This window comes from Antechinus flavipes, chromosome 3 (assembly GCF_016432865.1).
Source record: "Antechinus flavipes isolate AdamAnt ecotype Samford, QLD, Australia chromosome 3, AdamAnt_v2, whole genome shotgun sequence".
NCBI lineage: Eukaryota > Metazoa > Chordata > Mammalia > Dasyuromorphia > Dasyuridae > Antechinus > Antechinus flavipes.
The window spans coordinates 28,982,848-29,007,471 of NC_067400.1; the positions used below are offsets into that span (position 1 = coordinate 28,982,848).

The window sequence follows — 24,624 nt, forward strand, 5'->3', positions numbered from 1 at the left end:
TTTTTTTTTATTGTTAAGAGGAGGTAAGGATGTGGCTTTGATGTATAAAACTAAGGTATCAAAAAATAGTTTTGAAAAAGTGCTGCCAGTCCCAGAAAAATCTAGTCTTTGCATAAGAAAAGTATTCTTGTCAGCCACCTTAGTGCCAGTTATGATCCAACCATTTGATTGTGTCCTCATGGCCAGCAGGCTGTGTACAGGCAGTTGCAATGAACTAAATGATGTCAGCATCTGGAATGGTACCAGAAAGTCTCAAAGCCTAATATCTGTGATTCGGATGGGACCGTAGAAGTCACCTGGGCCCTCAGTGCAATAATGCCTTATACCACATCCTGACGGGGGATCATGGGACATCTTAGTGCCTTTTGACTGGACAGTCAGGAGTAAGAGATATAACAAGTTTTCAGAATCTTACTGCTACTTACAAAAAAAACCCCAACTATTCATTTTTTATATCAAAAGAAAATTAGTTTTAAAAACAAACCACCAAGGGGGAAGAAAAACAATATTTTTTTCTGAGTTGTTAATTTAAGAGCATCTTCAAAAACCAACAAATCAAGAAACATTAGGGTATAGAGTATGGTAGAGCATGCTTGTAATCACTGGTACTGGGAAGGACAAAGCTGGTGAATTGTTTTAAGTTCAAGAGTTTTGAGCTACTTTAAACTGGCTAAATTGTCCTCACTGAGTCTGGACTCATGTGATGTTTCATGGAGATTAGGAGGCCACCAGACTGCCTGGAGTTGCCAACCAAGATCAGTCCCTGCTGAATTCTCCAGCCTGGACCAGATAGGGAGAACCAGTCTTTAAAAAAAAAGTCACAAAGGACAAGTCTTGAGACATCTTCAAGGGCACCAGGGTGCTGCTGGGAAGGGGCAACACAGCCCAGTTAGGAAAGAAAATAAATTAAAGAAGCTTCCATGCAGATCTGCAATGGGATCTGGCCTGTGAGTGTACTCACCCAGTCTGAGTCCAATAGAAAAGCCTTGGTCTCAAAAACATAAAAATAAAAAAGAAAGAAAGAAAAAAAAAGAGAGACATTCTTTAGTGAGGCAGGTCCCAGAGCCTCTGAGTTCTGATGGAAGAAGATGGATTTTTACTTGTCTAAATGAGCATGGGATCCATGAAAAGTCTTTAAATGACTGAAGGGTGGGAGAAAGGACATACTTGGTGGGGATCTGAGAGTCTTGGGACTTGCTTACAGTTAGTACCCAGTGGAAAGCCCAGCACTCATAAATAACACTGCCTTGTGCATCCTAAGTGCTTCATCGAGGTTGCTGAATGAAAAAGTCTCAGTACAAAAATATAATAGTCATGGTTCAATGTTGAACTCGTGTGTTTTATTATTGTTGGCACCAGAAATGCTCAGGTCCTATTTTATGTTCATGTACATACTGTAAACACGACTGCATGAATAATTTTCTCATGGTTCTGTTTCAATGAATCTAGGTTTGAAAAAATACATTCACAAACTACCTTATGTTTAAACACAATGATTCCCTTTTATTTCTTAACTGTACCCAAAGACCCACAATAAAAAAATCATTTAAAGCTGTGAGTTCCGAACTTGTCGCTTAGGAAAAAAAATATATATCCATTTGCAACATAATTCAAGAAGCCTCTGATTTAAAATACACAGCAGCAATATAAAGAGCTGGTGGCAATCCTAGCCAGTGTCAAGACCGAGATTATTGTTCCTTCTTCACAACAGTGTCTAACAGTTAGAGTAGTTGCCAAGTTCAATCAGAAAAGTTATTGCTGAATTTGTTGCACTGGACCAGTGAGAGCAGTCCAAATGAGCATTGGAGAATTGCACTGATTTTGGAAACCCCCAATGGAGACACCTCCATGATCAATCAGAGAGGGTCCTTGGATCAATTTCTTTCTGCTACCTGCTCCAAACCAAAGGTAAATGATTTAGCCACCTTGGCCCTTTAGAGTCATTTCAAAATGGAACATGAATATTTCTCTACTCCTTTTACCATCCTGCCCCAGTTGTCAAAGTGCAGTGCCACTGAATCTCTAATTTGTATTTTGTTGTCATTACCAGCTCATCCAGCCACTCATTTATTTTAAGCAAAATCATTAGAATAATAGATCCAGCAATCCATTACTATAACTGTTATGATATCTTGGGAACAAATGCCAATGATTTTTTTTTTTCTTCCAAATTTGATCAACTACTGTTTTGTTTTGTTTTGTTTTTTTAAATGATGAAATACACCTGAGATTGCCAATTGAGCTCTCTATATGTCTCCTGGAGATAACACTGCTGTGATGAACAGCAAAACAGAAACAAACAAAACGAGGTAGGTTAAAACAGGAAGCGCAACACAGGTATCGTTATGCAACACCTTGAGACCACAGGCAGCCATGCTTGTAGCTAGTAAACAAACAAATCAAAAAATCCGAGACACTCACATAAAAATTGAAATCATTTGAGTAAGTTTATAAGGACACAATTCAACCTGAACTAAATACATACATATATCTGCACAGATGTTGTTCACTGTATGTTGGGTAATTTAGAGGAAGGTAAAGTGATTTAGGGTCTCAGAATTTTGGCCAAAACCCTGCTTCCAAGTTCTGTAACTTCTGGGCCTAATGATGCCTGCTTTTTCTCAGGTTGTCTTTTTTTTTTTTTTTCTCACCAACCCAGAGAGATTATAGGCAGCTCAGAAGCTTTTACTTTATTTTTGTTTGTTTGTTTGTTTAAAGTCACAGTTTTCATCTCTAGAAAGTGGCACCCACAGAAGAAAGAGATGGGGTAGACCGAAACCAAGATGTCACCCACACCTCAATTTCCCCGGCAGGATTGGGGTACATCAACCAAAGTCCGGTGAGCTCTTAGCCCAAGAGAATTTGTGCATTCTTGTAAATCTCATAACATTTTTAGTTCAAAAGCTCTTCTTCCTTTTTCTGAAACCCGTTAGCTCTCCTGGTCTTTTGCCCTAACCTGTTGCATAATCAAGCTGTGGGAAAAAGATGTGCTAAAGATTCCCTCCATCTCCAGAGCCAACTCAATCATATGGCACTACTACCCCATCAACACGCACCATTATGTAAGGTCCATATGAAAATATGGACTGACAGACTGACAAAAATGGTAGTTGATTTATTAGTCTAAGGCTAGTAGTTTAGCCATTTAAAATCTATTTCCCAAAAGAGGGGAAAACTAGTATTTTTCTTCTCTTTTTAAAAATTCATTAACTAGTTGCTGTCAAAAAGCAACCTTTAGGTTGGTGAAGGCAAAAGATTGCTAAAATTACCCAGCTATACAGTTATGGCCTTCAGAGGAGAGAGATAAGGTACATTATTTGTGCTGTCTCTCACCATTCAAAATTGGTAATTTTACAACATTCTGCATACTTAATGCTAACAGGCAGACAGAATCCAAAGAAGATTCATTTTTCTCAATACCGTTTCCTTCCCTGTTTGTATAAAGTAAGGGACCAATAAATTTTTTTTTAAAGCAAAGAGTCATAACCCACTGTAACACAGTAGAAGAAAAGACCACACAATGTTTACATCCCCAGCACTGAAGTGCTCATGGTCTGTCCCTGTTCAGAGACAGTATGGCATTCTTGGGGCTCTCTGAGAAATTCCTGCCTCTTTTCACTCTCTTTCTCAAACAGGCTGCAACAATGAAAGATGGACTGTATTTAGTGGGAGAACAGGGTGTGAGAAGGGGAGGGAAAGGTGGGAGTGGAGGAAGGGGAAAGCAGTGTGTTCAACCAAGCCTTCTGTATCTGCCTCTAGACTGGCATAAGTCCACACGTGTCATGTTCTTTTAATAGAGAAACAACATCATGATGACAAGGGCCAAGTGTTCATCTGCTACCAGTTCATCATGGAATTTCTGTTGAGGGTCATGAAAAACACTTGGCTACTTCCTCCAGATCGCACGGATGCAAAAAATACCTGTTTGAAATTAAAAAAGAGTTAGTTCAATCACACGACCTTTTAATTTTCTCCTTTTCAACCGTCCATCCACTTTCCTCTTATATGTTTTGTCCTTGTTATTATGGATCAGTTTTTACGACTCTGTGATGAGTGTTTATAAAGTGCCATGTGATACAGTGCAGGATAGAAATGCTTCTGCCTTCATAGGTTTATCACCATCATCATCACTATTATTATCATTTTTAGGCCAAGTGATTGGCACTCAAGAGGCTCTCTTTTTTTAATGCTGGACCTTTAAAATCCCCATATATAGGAGGCTTTAGACTTTCAAAAAAGTAATGTGGAATGCTTGTTTGCTGTGTGGGAATTCTAGACTCAGACTCTCCAATTCTGTATTTCTTTAATGAGGGATTTGATAATGTTGAGCTACACATTAAGAAAATTAAAAATGAGGGTAGCCAAGAATCAAAGCCTGGCTTTTCAGTGGATCTTGGTATACTAGGTGCTATCTGGGATAAGGACATGTTGGCAGGAGGCTGCCAACCTATTTTTTGGGGGAAAGATAATGTTTTGGTTTCTACCAGCCTGAGCTGAATTTCAATGAATCCCTTGTACCAGCAAACAAGTGCCTTAGCCCATATATGGACTTTTTATAAGGTTCCTCTCCTACTGAAGACAGCAGCAGCTGGCTTCTCCAAAGCACTGGAAGATCAGGGAGGGTACTGTCCATGGTTGCACTGAATTCCCTCACATTATTAGGCATATATTTTTGTAGAATATCATAGAATACAATTCTGGGAGTCTAACTTCTATGTGTCTCATAGGAAATGACTGGCTTCCATACCCCAAAGCCCGAATGGCTGGTATGGTGTCAGTCAAATCCTAAAGATGTGGAAATATCTTGGACCAATCACAAGGATCTGCTTGGTCAGATTGTGAGAGCTCAAGTCTAGCTCCTCCATCGTTTAAAGAGGCACAAAGAGCTTGAGTTGGCTCTGAGTCTTTGCTAGGTGTTTGGGTTTCTCCTAGGGCAGGTTTGAACCTTGAACGTGCCTTAATGAGAAACACCAGAAGTGCCTCTCTGAGCCATTCCAACCAGTACAGATATTCAGAGTCTGGTTCAGTCCAGAGGTGCACCCCAAAGCTTAGTCTGAGGCCATGCTGGATTTGGGGTGGCTGTATGGCTAATAGGACTCTGTTTTACCTCACTGAATTCTTTCCTCCATCAGCTGTTATTTGGGAAAGCATTTCAGGAATGGTTTTAGGGTAGATAACAGTGGCTATTAATTAAAGAATGTTAACAGCTCAGTTGCTGGTAAACCTTTGCTTACCCTAAGGGGAGGGGTAAGGTAAAGGTAATCCTGTTTCAGAAAAGTGCTTGGTAATTACTGATCATTAATGATTAGGCAATTTCCAGCTGCAGAGTTTTTTCCTCGTGTCAAAAAGCCTTGTTGGAATGATATGGCCTATGCCATTAATCAAATTTCTATTCATTTTTGAATGTGAATGTGCTTCTAGGATGTAAGTGAATCAAAACTGGTCTTGCTTAAAATGTATAGGATTTTTTTTTTTTTTTTTTTTTTTTACATTTAGTGGTCAAAAAAGCCATATGCTAGGTCAAGTCCTGTTAGTGAGTTTCTTTTTAAAAAATGTACACACAGAAATACAAAACTGGCTACTATACATTTATCAATGTTAGGCTAACTGTTCTCATCTGCATTGAGTAGGAATCCAAATGTATTTCATGCTAAGTATGTTTTTTTTTTTTTATTGCTGATGATCATTTGACCTACAAAACTTTCTAAAAATGCTACTTGTATGTCGCATAGATATGTGTGTATATATTATACATCTAGTCATTCACATGGATTAAATCACATTGCTTAAATCTAATCTGACTAAATTGAGGTTGTAAAGGAAAAGGAAGGTTTCACAGATACCTGGTAGTCTCTTAAAATGCAAACACTAATGCAAATGTTGAAACGGATTTACCTTATCATTTCTTTCACATAGAAACTTTAACCTTTGAGCTCGCTTATGCATAAATACTCCATCCAAATGTCCTGTTTCCACTGAACGGATCTCAATAGCTTTCTCTCCCCAGCCCATTATTTGATTGGAATGAATGTAGGCTGTCAAAAGGAATTTCCAAAACTGCATTAAAAACATTAGATGGGCAATAACTTACAGTATCTGTTCACATTTAAACCACAAACATACAATTTGACATACACATACAAAGCGGGTCTTACAAGTGTAATTTCACAGACTGTTTTGTGGACTCAAATGGTTGTTTCACTTTTCTTGACTTTCGTGTCAATTTGGGGGTGTAACTGTTGAAGGAGAAAAGGAAGGGTTAACCTACCCACAGAGGTGGGCATTTCTCCCCACTGGAGCACCACATCTTTAGTGATCCGGCCGTAGGTATTCACGTACACCCCCTCATCCTCATAGCAAACGAGCATTTCCATTCCATCCGTTTTAGGTAAGATGACAATAGCATGAGGAGTGATATTACCCTGAATCTAGAATTTAAGGAAAAGACTATAATTACATGGAGAAAACTAAAGGCGTCAGAGGAGAAATCATCCCAAAGATCCCAACGAAACAGTCACTATCATTTTCTTTGTCAGTTTTTAGCTTTATCTCTGAAGACAAAAATTTCTTACATTTATCCCAATCCAACCATCAAGTTGTCAATTCTTTTAGGAAAGAAAAGCTTTCTCTATTGAAAAAGAGTTAAAAAAAATTACTTCTTGAGAAGATAGGTAGTATCTGATAGCACAAGATTGCAGAGGCTGACTGAAGACACTTTGGACCAGGATGTATATGCTCAGAAATCTTTCTTTCTACAATATCTAAGGCACCTTAGGAGGGTGGATAGAGATGTCCATGTAGTCAGAAAACTTGAGTTCTGATACATGGCAAGGTGCTTAATCTCTCATTGCTTTGGGCAATTCTCTAAGGTTATTACTGAGTCCTTGAAAAGGCGCTAATCTGCATTCATGGTATGAATCCCTACTTCAGAAGTTCTCTACCCAAATAAAATCATAAGTGCAGCCCTTGTCGTCTATCTAAACATATTGTGAAAACTACTGAACTAAAGTAGAGCTGGGATATGATCACAATATATTTGCTATTGGACTGCAGAAAAGGCACAATCTGATTACCAAACTGTAATCAATCGTGTGCTAGATATCTTTAAAATAAGCTCATTCACCAATGGACCAAAGAAAGTAACCAGATATAATTGAGACAAGGTTTTTCTTGAAACAAAGAAACACTTTGTATTAGTAATATCAATAACTCCTGTCTTCTTGAAGGAAATTTCTTGTGCCTATTTCTGTCTATGGTTCCAAAGATGTCACATTAAGTTTATTGAATACTTTCTATCATGAAACAATCCCTCAGGTGCAAGCACCATCTTCAAGCAGTTACAAAGATGGGTTTCCAAAGATCCAATCCAACAAGTATTTATTAAGCTATGTGCAAGGTACTCCACTGATAATGGGGACAATAACAAAATACAACAAAATGAAATACATTTTCTGTCCTAAGGAGCTTACATGCTACCAATTCAATTTCCACATGGAATTTAAATAAAGACTATTGTATTTCAGTGATTTGTCAATATGTATTAAAATATCAGAAAGAAGATTCTGAGCAATAATTTGTTAAAAAAAACACCTCTTCAGCATTCAGCAAAGCCATCATATGACCAAATATTCTATGGACTTACATGGGATGGGATGTAGATATCATAAGAGTTTCCCGAATCTACGTCGATCACATGGAAACCAGTGTGTGATCCAAAAATAACCTTTAATCTTTGACCTTCTTCTACTGTAAGGTCGACAAGTAGGGGTTTGTGCTGGAGATCTGCAAAAGACTTTAGACAACACTTTTGTTAGTCCCCATACCACACTGACAATGTTATTTCTGATAATTTCTTGTGTTCTAGTAGATGTAAATTTCCAGATTTCAGAAATTAAGGAACTAGGCTAAATGTGATGATTATTTGATTTTATTCACAGGTTATTTGAATCCTTACTCACCCATCCATGTTCTCTTAGAAGCATTTAACAATATAAACTTAGACTTCAGATAACTCCTTTGCTATAGCAGTTGCTCTGGCTGTGAAGCTTTTTTTCCCTCTTCTTTTGCCCATGGCCAGAGTCATTCATTCATTTCATTTATCTTTCAACCATCCATCATTCAAACTGTTCCTAAGTATCTACTGTGTAAAAGGTAAGGATGAATAGGACAAGATCTGTATCCTTCAAAGAGTTTGTAGTTTAACAAGGGACCTCAGGATCCAGCAGTTTTGAGGGACAATAAGAATTTTGTATGTTCTTTGCTTTTGTTTTCGAGATGTCAATCAGCCTGACTGTCAAACTGGAATGGATTAGAAACCTTCAATCAATCAACAAGCATTTATTGTCTATTGTATATCAGGCACTATACTGGATGCTGGCTATATGAAAACAAAAATAATTCCTGTCCTCAAGGAATTTCCATTCTTCCAGGAGAAAGAACATGCATGTATAAAAGTACATACAAAAAATATTGCCCTTGCATTATGAGGGACAGAGACCATTGAAAGGCTTCATGTAGAAAATAAATATTGATCTTAGACTTGAAGGAAGAAAGAGATGTTATGAGGCAGAAGGAGGCAAAAGGGAGTATATTCTAGGCATGGGGGAAGGCCAATGTAGAGGTATAGATATGGGAGATGGAAGGGTCATGGATGAAGACGATAGTGAGTGTGGCTAGATTGTAGAGAGTAGAAAGCAGAATAAAGGCTAGAAAATTAGGTTGGAGAATTAGGTTTGAAGGTTTTAAACAGCCAGTTAGAAACATATATTTTGTTTCAGAGATCCTTGAGTTTGTTGAATAGGAAAGCGACATGGGCAGACATGAGCTTCTGGAAAATCACTTTGGCAGCTGAGTGTAGGATAGATTAGAATGAGAAGAAACTTGAAGAAAGGCAACAAATTAGAAGGATATTACAACAGAAATAAGAAGTAATGGGCCATGAAATAGGGTGGAGACTGTGATCAATGGAATGGGGAAGGATGTAAAGAGTTGTAGGGAAAAGAAAGACAGGGATCTGGTCATCGATTATATAGTTGAAATAAGGATGAGTGAGGAAATAAGGATAATGGTGGGGATAAAAATCTGGGAGACTGGAAGGATGGTGGTTACCTTGTCAGAAATATGGAAGTTTGGAGGAAGGGACTGGGGAAAAGATAAGGATTTTTTTCAACATGATGAATTTAAAGTTTCTATGGGAAATTAAAATCAAAATATGAGGTAGACAGTTGGTGATATGGAACTGAAGCTTAGGAAAGAGTTAGGAGACCTTGTAAAAAGTTTTTATATGCAAGGATTTTGATAGACAGATTGCCCTCAATCTTCTTTGATGTTCTAACAAATATGTTCTAGAACTTTCTTCTCCAAAAGTAGTAATATGGTGATGGTGGATGGGAAGAGAGGGAAAGGAAAACCCATTTCTGTTGGAATACATCTCTGAGACATTTGTACCAGGAAGACATGAGAAAATTGGGGTGACTCATCACAGAGGAGTATCTCTACATCACTACAAAAAGCCCCAGTGCTTACTTGAGCAAAAGGAGAAACGAAGAGAATAGAAAGCCCAGATTAGGAAAAATGTTGAGGAAGGAATATGAGAGAATGACTTGACAATTACTATTTGCCATTGCCAAAGTTCCCCAAACAACAAGGTACCTGGAAGAATCGGTCTTCTTTCTATTACCATGGTTAGCCTACTTGAATGAGACCCCTAGAACTATTCAGTCGAAACAATTCAATCATAGTGAGTGAAGACCCAACCAATATTGAAAACAAAAGCAAATTAAAACTGAAAGGAGAAAAAAAAAGATGAAAATCAATTTCCAAAGACATAATCATTTATTTTAGTTAACATATTAGAGTTCATTTGAAAGCAGTTCAGAATTTTATTAAGAAAGCAATATGAATCTAAATTAGGTATAACAAATAAGATTAGAACCCTACAATCATGGTCAACAATCCAAGGATTGACTCTTGGCTTTTCTACTCACTGTATGATCTTTCAGAAATTGTCAACTCTTTCTGCCTCAGTTTCCTCATTTTCAAAATGGTAGGGGTAGACTAGATCACTTATAAGGCATCTTCTAGCTTTGAATATGTGATTCTTTATAAAATGAGTCAGTTGAATTAAGAAAATCTTCACTGAACAGAGAAGTTTCACGAAGATCCATTTCTTTCAAATTCATCTCAAGCCTTAGATTTACATCAGCTGGAGTATCTCTTTCCTTTAACAATCTCAGAACTACAGAATGTTAGGGCATGATGGGATCCTAGAAACTTTCCTTTTTAGATGCAGAAACCAAGGGCCAGAGAAAGCAAGTCCCTTGCTCAAGATTACACAGTTAATTAGATATGGAGTTGGGAACTTGAATCTATATCTATAACCCTTTAAAACATACCCCAGTGCTCTTGGAGGAAGGGTCTGCCATTTGACACATTCTATCATGGGTAACAGCTTTTCACTTTCAATGAAAATGTTTTGCATGGCAAAAATCAACACTGAATTTGCACTCTTGGAATTCAGTTCAAATCTCAACTTTCTCCCACATAGTCTGTGTAAATTGGGGAAAGTTTGCCTAATTCCCTTTGCATCTCAGATTTTTTTTATCTATCAAAGGAGGAACTTGCATCAGATGAATTCTCAACCCTTTCCAGTACCAACTCTGATGATCTTGTATATTCCCAGAGAAGATAAAGGACAGACACTTTTCTTGTTCACAGACATAAATTCTGTTTGGAGGATGATACTGTTACTTGGAAGAGGAGGAGGAGATTTTAGCTTGGCAAAATTTCCAGTATGTCAGAGTCTCTTAAAGTCAGAAATTTGGTCTAAAAAGTGATCCTACACTTGTTAAATCCATAGAATAGAAATGGAAAAGATGGTGCCAAGCATGGAAGGCAGCCTTTGCATCTTGGAAAAAAGGAGAGGTTCAGTGTTAGACATGCAAGACTAAAGATCTAGTTGGTCATGTTTAGTTGGTAATGCTTACCTTAAATGCCATGAACTTGTGGTATGGCTTAGGAGCCCACGCGTATATCTCTACAGCATTTTTCAAGGCAATCACCAAGAATTTGATCCGTTCATATTTCACTAAAATTAAAAAAAAGAAAAACTACCACGAGTAAGCAAATGTGGTTATTATCAAGCGGTTTAATTTCTCCATATAACACAGGCAAAAGTGCAACTTTCCATGTGGAAGACAGCTTGGTGATATGGGAAGGACACTAGCTTTGGAATGAAAGAATCTAAGTTAGAACCTACATCCCCTGCTGTGACGCCCAGATAAATCAGTTCTCTTTAAGCCTGTTTGTCCCCTGTTTAATGAAGGTGTTGAACTATCTGGATCTCTGAGACACCTCATTTGACATCCTATTGTAAGATGATCAATTTAGAGATAGAAGGGGGACTGGAGAGAAAAATGCCTCCAGAATGTTACAGACAAGGAAGCTTAAGTTAAAGATACTTGCCCAAGGTCATATGAGTACTAAGCAAAAAAGTTGGGCATTAAAGCCAGGTCCTCTGACTCAATTCATTCTGCTACACCCTAGTCACAGGTGTGACTTAGCCCAAGGAGGAATAGGCTGTTTCTGACACCATTCCCCTCTCCCTAAAAGATTAGGAACTTCCTTTTTTGTCAGCAGATCTTGGCTATGAATCACTAATAGTAATGGTGACTTTAAATCATTATCTACATTCTCTTCCTTGCCTTTCTATGGACCAGTGCCATGAACTGTAGATAAAGAGGGCTGCCACATGGTAGAGCCCTGGAATGACATTTTTGGGGCAGGGACATCAGACCTTTCTGTGATTTCATTGGAAAAATGAAGCAAAATCTCACATAAACCTAATGTCATAGTAGAGATCAGATACGATGAGGTAATAGAAAAATAAATGAATAGAAAGAGATATAAAGTTTTCCAAAGATTCTTTCTTTCTTTTTGAAATTTGATTATTAATTAAAGACATAGGCAGCTCAAATTTCAGTGTGTCAGGAGTCTTGGATCTTATAGTGACATTTTTTCTCCCCACTGTGGAAATACTGAATAAAGAATTTTACTTTCTATGAATATGTTGCAAGTAATGATTGCTTATTAATCACCCTATGCTTTCTTTATAATAATTTTTCATAGCAACTGAATTCTGGCATTTTTATAAAATGGAGTGGTCTTTCTCCCCTCCTCTTCCAGCTTTTCCCTTCCCCTCCCCTCCTCTTTCATTGTCTTCGTACTACTCCCCTCCCTTTCTCTCCTCTCCCCCAAGCCCTTTTTCTTTTCCTGTATCTCACTCTGTCTTTCTCTCTCTCTAGTCTATATGTATTCACACACATATGTACACGCATGTTTGCATACACACAAATATATATATATATACACACATATATATGTATATATAGATACTTGTGTATGTCTTGTCAGTTATTCATTCTTTATGATAATTCCCTGCATCGCTGTATAAGAATCATCCAATAATGATTCCTCATTATGCTGAAAATCATAATGCTGACTCCGAGACACCAGTAATACCCCCAAAGATCTTTTAAATCAATGAAGAAAAACTAACTTGTGATCAGTATAACTTGGGTGATTATTGGACGTTATTATATTCTTAGTTCTTTGAAGTTCAGTGTTGAACTTCAATAATCTATATATTATCCCTCATTAAGGTTGACTTTCAGTCTGTTTATCATATCTCTATCCAACTAGCTGTCTGTATGGCAGACTAACCTGAATACTCTAAATCATGGACATTTCAATGCATCTAGATTCAGTGATTCCACTTTGCTTTATCCTTGATCTCACTGGTATAATGGTCCCTTTGCTATGGCATAATGGTCCCTCTATGTCTTCTTACCTTGTATAATTCTTATCTATATCTTTCCATAAATTTCCAATAGAATTTATACTCAGCACACAAGAAACTTTCCTCTGGTTCTTTGAATGGTTTGTTGTTAGCTGTGCTACCCATCTCTCTTTTATTCTCTGATGCTTCTATTTTGGGCAAAACCAAGAATAATTGAGAACCCTCTTGAGAACCCTAAAAAAGATTAGGATTCCAATGCAAAATGGTCTGGAATATAAATATTGGTTTAAATGTTCAGATCAAAGTGAAATGAAAACAGATCTTATAGTATTATAGGAAGAACTCTAGCTTTCAAGTTATAAAATTTATATTCATGTCATGCCTTTTGTGCTTAACTTAGACAAGTCACTTTCATTTTCATCATCTCAACATTATCCAATCTAAAATGAATTGTTTGGACAAAAGTAACCCTTTAGATATTTGATTTTCTTTGTCTCAATCACAGAATTGTCTATCAGGAGGGAGGTGCTTGTATTGCATGTATCATACTGAAAAGTAGAATTGAGTATACAAATGAGGTGGGTAAAAAGACTTGAAAATCCATTTGCTTAAATAGTCTAGCAATTAATGAGAAAATTGTCTCACAATAGTCATCATAAATCACAGAATATTTGAGATGTCTCCACTTCCCTCTATAGATGTTGAAAGAGACTATCCAGTCTTGTGATAAAAGAAATAGAAAGAGAAAGGGATTATTACAAGAGATATTTAGCATGGATGTGCTAACTTGAATTTGTGCTCCAAACAGGCACTTAATATTCTGAATTTTTTGAAAATTAGTTGCAAGGCTGACAAGAGGTAATGTTATTCACAGTTTTGATTGGCATTTCCCAATATTTAAGCCTCTCGAGGGCAGGAAATGTCTCAAAAGTACTTACATCCCCAGTACCTAGCACAAAACCTGGTATAGTATAGGTTTTTAGCAAATATTTGTGATTGGTTACCCTCCATGCTTTCTGTGATTCTGAAGAACAATGACATTCCCTTGGGGGCCTAAAATTTAGTTGCTAGAAGTCTCTAGACAATGAATTGAAAATCAAATAACATTAGTAATTTGACTCTAGGACCTGTGCTAAGAGAAAGCTAACTTCACTTAGATTAGAGATCCTTAAAGGCAGCTTCCTAAAAAATTGAATGGTATTTTCATTGAATTAAACTACAAAAAGATTCTTCTCAGGAAAGTGTTTTTGGTGCTTTGTTGTGTAGCTATAATGAGAATTATCTCTATGTGGTTAAACATTGAATGAGAGAGAGAGAGAGAGAGAGAGAGAGAGAGACAGACAGACAGACACAAAGAGAGACCTACTGAGAGAGAAAGGGGGGAGAGACAGAAGCTGAGGGAAGAGGAGACGGAAGACTAATTTTTGATACTTTTCTTAGATATAAGCTCTTTAAACTGTTTATCCTTAGTTCACAAAGGAAGTCCTTAACCTCAGTCTGCTTCATTTTCCCTTCATTTTCACAGCTATAAAATGGGGATATTAATAGCATCCACCTTATAGGATTGAGGATCAAATGTTAAATGCTCTTCAAACCTCAAAGTAATATATAAATTTAACTCTTCTGGTGTGTCAAAAATGTGTTCCTTCTCAGGAAACATAACTGAGAAAAAAAAATTTGCCACTAGGGAGTGTGTGAGAAAAGCTGACAGTTGTCACCTTTTCCTCAAAACCATTTTAAACAAGTCTGGATGTGGCTTGTATTTTCCTAAGATAGTTCCCCTTTTAGTGATTTTCAGGGAGAGTATCCTCTATGCCTTATATTGATGGTCATAAAGAAAGCCTATGTAATAAATCCTATATGTTGTGTTCAGAGCTGTCCATTCTTTTGTTCTCTGTTGTGCATTTTTTACTTTATTCTTTTTTCCTTTTCCTTCCCTCTAATTCCCCCAAGAAGGCTAAAATTGAATGCCGATATGTTTATATATACATATGCACACACATATATATACACACATACCTTTATATAGATATCTATAATGTATACATAAATTCATATAATATATCTGTAACACATACATCTAAATAAGGTCATACTGTGTTTGTTTATCCTTTGTTTCTCTGAAGGAAGATAATATCATCCTACAAAAGTACAAATCTTTCCATATTTTTCTAAATTCACCAACTCATCATTCACCACACCATAGCAATATTCAAACATTGTACTAACTGGTTATTTTTAAATAGTCTTAAACAACTTGATTAATATGGCAGGCATATGGAGTAGTTTCCTATATTTTTTCTCTTTTGATTAAATCTATTTTAGCTGTAAGATTGCTACCTTTGCTCCACCCAATAAATTCTACTTCTGATCATTGTTATTATGTTTGTGTGTATCTCTTAGTTCCTGGTGATTCCTCTGCTTTACTTCAACCCCCTATCTTATCTTGCTATTACTTAGCCACTTCCCCTCCCCATAAATTCCTTTCATTTTCTCTCTTTTCACACTTTGCTTTCTTCTTATCCCATTAATCTACATACCTTATCCCATTCCCATTAGTCTACACACTCTTCAGTATCCCACCTTTCTATATTCTTTTCCTCTTATTTCTTTATAAATTTAGAAGACTTTTACACTCTTCTAGATATACACATATTATTCCTTCTTTAACTCATTTCGAACATGATTAGGATTTCAGAACTACCAGCTCTCTTCTCCCATTTAATTTTCTTTGTCAGTTCTTGCTCTCATACTTCATCCATATAACATAATTACTTTTTACTTTTTTCTACACATTTTTGCTTTTTAGAATCATATTATATTAGCTAGACCCCCAATCTTTTTTTAAATTACCCAATTATTAATTGCAATCTTAGGCATTTGTTTTACATTTCCATGTATAAAATATAAACAGTTTGTCCTTATTGGGTCCTTTGAAATGAATTTTTGATGTTTGATATTTCTCTTGGATCTTATGTGTCAAATTTTCTATTAAGTTCAGGTCTTTTGCAATAAAATCCTGAAAATCTGACAAGTGTCCTTTTTTTCTTTTTCATTCGAGATTATACTTAACTTTGCTGGGTATGATATTTTTGGTCGTAACTTTAATTCTTTTGCTTTTTTTGACATATCATGTTCCAAGACATTTAATGTAGCTACTTAGCTACTGCTAGGTCTTGTGTGATTCTAATTGTGGTGCCACTGTATTTGAATTTTTTTTTTCCTTGATGCTTGTTCTATTTTCTCCTTGATTTGGAGTTTCAGAGTTTACCTGTGCATATATTTGTTCCTTTAATAATGGGAGATGCTTGGGAGCTGGGGCTGTGTTTGTGTCACATGCACATTTAAAAATCATGGAACTTGTTCCGCCATTCCCCCAACTGATGGGGATCCCTTTAATGTTGTGGTAGATGGCTGTGATAGAATACTACTGTGCTATAAGAAATGATGAGCTCAATGATCTTGGAAAGACTTGCATGAAGTAATGAAGAGAAAAGTGAGTAGAACAAAGAGAACATTGTATATAGTACAGTAACAATAGGCAAAGTTGTTCTTAAAATTAAGTCATTTTGACTATAATAAATACACAAATTAAAAACAAAGGACATTTGAAGAAAGATGCTAACTGCATCCAGCAAAAGAACTGATAAATAAAAATATGTATACAACAATTTCACACATATATGTGCACATATATGTATGTATATGGTTTTGTAAGTAACTATGGTCAAAACCATTTCATTACCTTTTGAGTAATTTTCTGGTAATGAATGTGCTGACCTCAGCTAGTCTGGACACACAGCCTATTCCTGAATCAACATCTGAAGTTTTTCCAAGGGCTAGTACCATACTCAGATGGGATATCACAGTAAATACACATGAAGATCTCAAAATTTATCATATGGGAAAACTATAACACAACTTAAATTTATATTTGAGACTAAGAAAACATAGGCTATGTGATCAAATTCATAGGAATATAAATGAAAAGTAGAGGTCATTAAAGCTCTCATTTTACAAATGAGGAAACTGAAGCATCAAGTGGTTGAATGACTTGCTCATTGTCACACAGCTGGTAAGTGTCTCAGGCAAGGTATGAACCCAGGCCTTCCCGACTTCAAGTTCAGTGCCTTGTCTATTCTTCCATATTTCATAAGCACGATGCCATGACTTACCGACTTTGTAATGTATACAGCCTTCTAAGTCTCCAACGGTGATCCAACCTTGCTTCTTTTCCACTTCAGGATCATTGTGCAGGATTCGATTTCTTAACCAAGACAGATAGTAAACTCGTAGTTTATTCTTCTTTCCTATTGAAATAAAAGAGATTTAGTTTCATGAATCCCCAGGAGAGTTCTTTCCTCCATCCACATTTTTTTTTTTTAAACAGCAGGAGCACAGCAATGGCCAGATCACAGCATTTCAACATCAGTGTGTTTTTACCCAGAACACTCATGGTTAAAATGAAACATTTTCCCAGAATAACTAACTGACCTAATTATCTTAAGAACTCATTCTTTTTCAATTCATCATTTTTTGCTGTTTTTCTTGGACAAAAGCTCTATAAACTGTCTATCCTTAGTGTACAAAGAAAGCTTTTATGAAATTAATGTAACTTGGGTACCAGGATAAGGGTACATATATTCCAAAGATCTTCTGTGTCAGGGACCCCCTTGGCAGCCAGTTGGGTGAAACTATTAGACACCTGCTAGATGTCCAATTTTAAATGCATCAAGTAAAAACACAGGATTATAAAGGAAATCAATTGCATTGAAAAGAAGTATGTAATCTTCTCACCATCCGAATTCATAGACCTCCTGAATCTATCCAGTAACCCCTTGCTAAAACCCTTGTACTATATTGTGTGTGTGTGTGTGTATGTGTGTGTGTTGGGAGGTCGTTTTGGACAAAATCGCAGCACTTCACTTCTCTAGACCACCATGTGCAGACTTGATGATTGCTATCTTTGTTTTCTGTATCCTTTATCAAAATTCTCTAACAAATAATTAGAATTTAATTTGGTGAAAAAATGGGAATTATTCACTTCTACAACAGGAACTACAATTAATTTCAGGCAAATAAAACACTTTATGATACTGTGAGATATCTGAGTGGGAGATACTTTAAAGTAAAAATGGAAAAGGAACAGAGAGGAAAGAAGATTTAGGATCCTTTAGGACAAGATGTTCTCAGAAGTATTAGTAGGCTCAGCAATATATAAAGTGTAGAATTTGGTCTCTCTTTCTTCTTCTCTAAATACGTACTCAGCAGTGATGGTTCGTATTAGATTAATCATCCTATGACTGGTAAACTTTGAGAGTTCATATTTTTCCTTCATTCTGTCTAGATCTTCAGTTAATTTTGTACTATTAACGAAAGCTTACAATGTATGAGGTTTTTATATTTGTAAAATTCTTTCCTGTTATTAGCCCCATTTTCAGGTAAGAAAATCAAGGTCAAGATCAATTAACAATCATATTGGGTCTAAGTGTTAAAGCAAGACTCATTCTAGAATCTGAGGACTTTAGACGTAGAACTGGGAGGAACCTCAAAATCTAAGACTGACTTCCAATTCTGTACCTTTCCACAGTGCTGGCTCAGTTGGTTACTCCCTGCGTGATATGCTTTCTGAATGTCAATTTCCTCACCTGTCAAATGAGGTTGGGCTAGATTTTAGATCTCCAAAGAGATTTCCAGTTGTAAATCCTATCACCCCTTTTTATGATTATAGATTTCAAAGGTGCTTTGTGTCTAGTGAATGAAATATATGTCTAAAGACCAGAGTACATGAAATCTCTGTTCATTTGAACTGCAGCTTAAGGACATTTATGCCTTAAGAGACTTTTTAGGGTATAGTTACTTATTTCAGAGATCAGAAAATGCAGGGAACTCATCAGCAAAGACATTGGTCTTCAAGGAGCTTCCACATATTTTTTCTGAGGCATAATGTGCTGAGACAAAGAACTCCAAGCTCTTGTTTTCATTTAGCTCTTTCCTTTCATGAGCTTTGTAACAGGATAAATAATTTTACCCTCACCCCCACGGAGATGTGACATCCAAGAAAAGAGGAGATTGACTATAGGATGCAAGATTCCAGCAGGATTCTCTTTCACACAGAGATGCTGAGCATACCTTGGTGGTTGACAAAAGTTTAGACTTGGCACCAATCCATGAATTATCCTGAGTGACCAAAGCTAAGGGGAGGGATTGGATTTGTGATTTCCTGCATATCAAAAACTCTTGGATAAGACAAGTCCTTGTACAATTGTAGGTTGGCATTGTTTCTGTAACTTAAGGAATAGCGAAGAGGAGAGGGCCACACATGAAGATAACAGTCCTAAGTTTATCCTGAACCAAATTAAAATGTAATTGGGAAATAAGAAAGAAAAATACAATGGAAAATAGATAAGAACATAGAAGATGTTAATATAAAGTTTTCTAGGAACATAGATAATGTTAATATGTGTTTTTCTAAGAACCTATATGATGTTAATATGTGGCGAATATGCACCTGCAGGGATCTTTATTTATGCCGGATTTAATGATCCCCATATCTATTGAGTTGGCCACCACTAGCCTAGAACACAGGGAGGTTGAACATCTTGCACAAGTTCACAGAGCCAGAATTTATTGGAGGTTTTGAACCCAAGTTTTCTGGCTCTAAATTCAGCTTTCTTTCTCTCATTCCATGGGTACCTCTATGAGCAATTAAAGAACTAAAAACCATGGCCAAGATGCGAAGCCCAGGGATTCTTCATCATCTTTGTGTATCATTGGGTCCCTCTGACAGACTACTGACACTTAGGGATTTCTTTACAGAATATTTTAAAATGTATTACATAAAATTTAGAGTATTACTACAGAAGTCAATTATATTAAAATATAGTTATCAAAATGTTTAAAAAAAAAAGAAAAACAAGGTCACACTTTAGTTTGATGTCCCTTAATTATATGATTTTAACTCCTATGGTAACTTCTGGTCATTTTAAAAACAATGAGTAATGTCTGAGTAGTCAAATAGAAAGGGGAGAGAACAAAAGATATCAGTGGTTAAATATTTTTCTCAAAACAGAAGAAAATTCTGAATAGCCAAGCATGCTTCCATGCACAATTCCTAAAGTCAGTGTATGTCCAGGTACATACTGATGGGAAAAGGAGCCAAAGACACACAAAAGATCATTGGAAGAAGAATCTCTGAAATAATATTTTCAATAACATCAAGGGAACCTAAGGATGGACAGATCCTTCATAAAAGCTAATTCATTCTGAGCTACAAAGAAGGAAAATGGGGATGATGAGGCATTAAGAACAGAAGGAGAATCTTCCTTTTAAGATAATTTCTAGAGTTACCTTTTCAGTTTGTCAGTACTGCAGTCTTTCCCAATGGCTCATTTCCATTTGTAGCTTCTTTTTGGGGGATACAGAGCAATGGAGTAAATGACTTTCACCCACAGGAGCAACAGGTGGAGACACAGTGCTTCTGCACTGTGCTGACTGTTCTGCCACTAGCACAGACCCAGTATGGCTCCCGAGAAAAAGGCTGCAGACATTTGGCCGATGATCCCTCCTCCCCCACTTCCTCCCCCCCCCCCCCAGTTCAATATTTTCATTTTCTGTGTCATGCGTTAGACAGTAATTTACCCTGGGATGCAGCTCAAAGACTTTAATGAGCTACTCAGTGCATTTTGGCAGGGACGGGAGAGCCATAGCCATATTGCCTTTGCTGCTGAGTTTGTCTGATTTCGATGCACCACAGAGAAAGGAGAGTGACATGGCCCACAGGGCTAGGGCTCAAGAAGGAAGGAAGATTTCCCTGGGTGATCTCTCTGGGCCCATGCTGCCAGAGGTGCTGAGTCCCATGGCAGCTGGCCACAGTCACAGACAGAATGAGAGTAAGTGAGCTCTGTAGAGCCGTGAGCTCAGCCTTCCTACTCATACCTGATATTGTCACGAGAACATTCAGGCCCTCCAAGACGTCCATCTGCTGAAATCGCCTCCTGTTGATCAAGCTGTAGACCTTCCCTTGTCCACTTCGATCCAACAGCATCAATCCATTCTCTGTTCCCACCAGGAGGTTTACACCTGTGGATTTAAAAAAGCATCCAGAGCCTCAGATTTTTACATCTTTGAGACCAGGGACTCTTTTGTTCTTTATTTCCCAGTGGTTGGTGCATAGTGGATGCTTAATAAATACTGACCATATTCTCAACTCTTCACTGGTACTCATCCCACCTGCAGAATCTGTTGCTAAATCTTGTTTCTGCATTCATGGCGTCTTCGCTCCCATAGCTCCACTCTTGTTCAGGTGGTTATCACTTCTCACCTGACCTATTGCAAGACCTTTCTAATGTTTCCCAACTTTACTCAGTTGCCAAGGTGATTATTCTAAAATATAGGACAGTCTGTGTCACCCCCTTAGCCTCCTATCCCACTCCCCTACCCTGATCCAGTCAAAGAGTACCAATGGCTCCTTATTACCTTCAGAATCAAAATGCAAAATTTTCTGATATGTAAAAATGTCTTTACTTTGTCCCTTCCTACCATTCCAGGCTTCTAACACACTTTACTCTCTTTTATGTATTCTCCTATTCAGTTCTTCTGGCCTTTTTAAAGCTTTCCATCTCCTATGTCTCTGCCTTAGCAATTGTGGTCTCCCCCTTGTCTCCCAACAATGCCTGCTACTCTGTCTCTCTTAGCTTCTCTGGTTTCCTTTAATATTTAGCTAAAATTGCACTTTCTGTGGGAGCTTTTCCTGGTCCAGACTCATAAATCTAGTCTACACACACACTTTGAATCTCCATTTTCAGCTCTATGACATTCAGAAAAACACAAAAACAATCAATAAAGTTGTTTTTATGTAGAATAGGGAACTTTTAAGTGAGGAAACTCATTAACTAATGCAGACAAGCTGCTTTTATTTTTTATTTTACATTTTGTAGTCTTAGATTCCTAGACATAGATGTTAAGGGACTTGTCTGAGGTCACATAGCCAGAATATATTACACGTGAGATATGAACTCAATTCTCCATGGCTTAGAGATCAGTTCTCTATCTTCTATGTCTTGCTTCCTCTCTTCTGTTTTTTACCTGAGAGGTTGATAAAATTAGTGAACAGAAAAGAGAGGAAGACTAATCTCTAAGGGCCATCACTAGAAATTGCTATCCAAGATGTTTGGGTATAGTTATTTGGCCAAGCAGGACAACTTAATTTATTATCATCTAATCTGCATTTTTTACCTTTCCCCCAAAATATCATAGCATTAAAGAGATAGAGCTAAAAGGGATTCAAAGACCACGTGTCCAAACTATATTGTATAATAAATGTAAAAAAAAACATTTTTACAGGTAAGAAAACCGAGGCCCACGAGAGTAAGTGAATTGCTCAAGGTCACATAATAAGTTTGATTCCAAATCCTGTGCTCTTTTCATTGCTTTGTCGAAATAAAAATATACCTTGATTTATTATTCTAATAAACCTTCCTCCATCATGCTGGTTCACAGTCAACATCTCTTATAAGCCATCTGTTTAACAATCCATTCTGAAATTTTGCCAGTGAATGACATTCTGGCTTGTATTTTCTGAAATCTACTCTTTCTTAAGTATAAAGTACACCCATCTTGGCAACTCTGAATGAAGGATGGATTTTTTTTTTTTTTGTGCTAGTGTTATTTATTTTGGTAGGCATCCCAACATTTTAATAGGCTCATAGACTAATCCTTTGTGAGACATTCCTTCATTTAAGAGATCTCATTATACTGCAAGGTTTTCTTTTTTAGACTTTCCCCCTCTTATCTATTTCCTGGGGACTATTGTATACTAAGAGAAAGATCTGAGCCTGGGAAAGAGGTGAGAAAAATCCCTTAGTCAATACTTGTCTCTCTGTTCATCTCTTGACTTCTTCTTTGGTTGATTTCTCAACAATTACTGCTAGTAGGCTTGAAGTCAGAAAAGTTCTTTTTGTATCCTAGGAGATAATTTATTTGGATCTATATTTGTGTTTAAGGTAGTCAGGTGCTCTCTATCATGCCTTATCTTACAACATTTTCCCATATGAAAATAATTCTTTTTCATGAAGAAGACAGAATAAAAATTGGAATTGAGTAGTTTTGTCTTCTCTGTCATGTGATATCATGATGTAATTTTCCCTTATCTGTGTACATTTTTAAATCTTTGATATTTTTTGGCTGTTAACATAAGTTAATCCTCCCCTTCTTTTGAGGTCTTTATTTATTTATTTTTTTGTGCTAGTGTTATTTATTTTGGTAGGCATCCCAACATTTTAATAGGCTCATATACTAATCCTTTATAAGACATTCCTTCATTTAAGAGATCTCATTACATAGCAAGGTTTTCCTTTTTAGACTTTCCCCCCCTTATCTGTTTCCTGGGGACTATTGTATACTAAGAGTTTAACATCTTAAAGTCTTTTAATCTTCTTGAAACATTTCCTTTTAGAGTTTTCTTTCAATGGGATCTTGAACTTTTTTTCCCCCTCTGGACATTTAAAAACGTGTGTTCCTAAAGTTTAAGGTCCAGCTTCACTTTTAGCTCCCAATTTATGAACTCCAAGATAACATGGTCTCTTTCCTGAACTTTCACAGCACTAATTGATTTTTGTTTATCAGAAATAAATCTTATTGCTTCTTCAAAGCAATATTTCTGATAAAAGCTTATCCAGCCTTTCTTTGAAGCCCTCTTATGAGGTAGAACCCACAATTTCTCCCAAGGTTTAATATACAATTTTTGAAGAACATCATCAAGTTTTTCCTTCTATCCAGACTAATTCTTATTCTTAGGGCTATCCATCTGTCCCATGTTCTATACTTTGGGGCTAAATTGAATAAGTCCAATTCGTCTTCCAGGCAGTTAGATGGCACAGTGAATAGAGTCTTGTCTGGAGTTATGAAGACTTATATTCCTGAATTCAGACTTATTATCTGTGTGACTCTGGACAAGTCAACTAACCCTCTTTTTCTCAGTTTCCTGATTTGTAAAATGAGCTGGAGAAAAAAATGGCAAATCAGTCCAATATCTCTGCCAAGAAAACCAAGAATTGAGTTCATGAAAAGTTGTACATGACTGAAAACTGGCTGAACAATAAAATTCAAACCTTCATGTTATCAACCTTATATTATATTATAATGTAATATAATATATTATATATAAAATACATAATTTTCATATATTAAGGTTCACAAAAAAAGTTTTCTTATAATATCCTGAAAGAATGTCAATATTTTGAAGATAGGAAAGATGAGGATTTGATTTTTAAAAAATGCTTGCCCAATTACATAACCATTAGGTGTTGAGGGTAGGATTTGAATTCAGTTTTCCTGATTCCATGTCCAGCTCCTTGGCTATATCAGGAACATATCAGGCTATCCTCCTTTGGATAATGATTGTCAAAATTTCAATTGTACTGATGTCCATACAATATTACTCAGCTTTTCAAACCCACTGGTACTGATTCTTACCCATTTCTATTTTTTCCACATAAGAATTATGAGGCATCTGCTCTACTAGGGCACTTCTCTCCACATCTAACTTATTCTGGATTAAAAGTTTTAATGTTGCCTGTTCCCTTCCAAATTCCCCATGTGATTAGTCCAGTTCACACCCACACAATATTTCTGATTTCATATTAAGTTGATTATTTGACTCACTCAAAATATTTTAAATACCTACTATGTGTACTATATCGCACTGTCCTCCATTTTTTGTTCGCAAATCATCATTCTGGATGTGTAAGCCCTAATCTCTAAAACTAAATCCTGTTTTTTGAGTATGATGTTTATTTTTCAAATCTGTTTTTTTCTTCCAACGTTGC

At 36.6% G+C, this 24,624-nt stretch overlaps 1 protein-coding gene across 9 annotated transcripts in view; it reads right to left on the minus strand.

Moving 5' to 3' along the window:
* Positions 1 to 1,477: 1,477 nt before the first annotated feature.
* Positions 1,478 to 24,624, minus strand: part of TNIK (TRAF2 and NCK interacting kinase) — a 413,088-nt gene continuing 389,941 nt past the window's right edge. For all 9 annotated transcript variants that reach the window (XM_051983151.1, XM_051983153.1, XM_051983152.1 and 6 more), the window contains 7 exons: positions 20,735 to 20,878; positions 16,972 to 17,106; positions 10,986 to 11,086; positions 7,643 to 7,792; positions 6,269 to 6,428; positions 5,896 to 6,035; positions 1,478 to 3,921 (listed from right to left, as the gene is read on the minus strand). In XM_051983151.1, the coding sequence (XP_051839111.1) occupies positions 3,838 to 3,921; positions 5,896 to 6,035; positions 6,269 to 6,428; positions 7,643 to 7,792; positions 10,986 to 11,086; positions 16,972 to 17,106; positions 20,735 to 20,878 (914 nt within the window). In that variant the 3' untranslated portion in view covers positions 1,478 to 3,837. The remainder of the gene's footprint in view (positions 3,922 to 5,895; positions 6,036 to 6,268; positions 6,429 to 7,642; positions 7,793 to 10,985; positions 11,087 to 16,971; positions 17,107 to 20,734; positions 20,879 to 24,624) is intronic.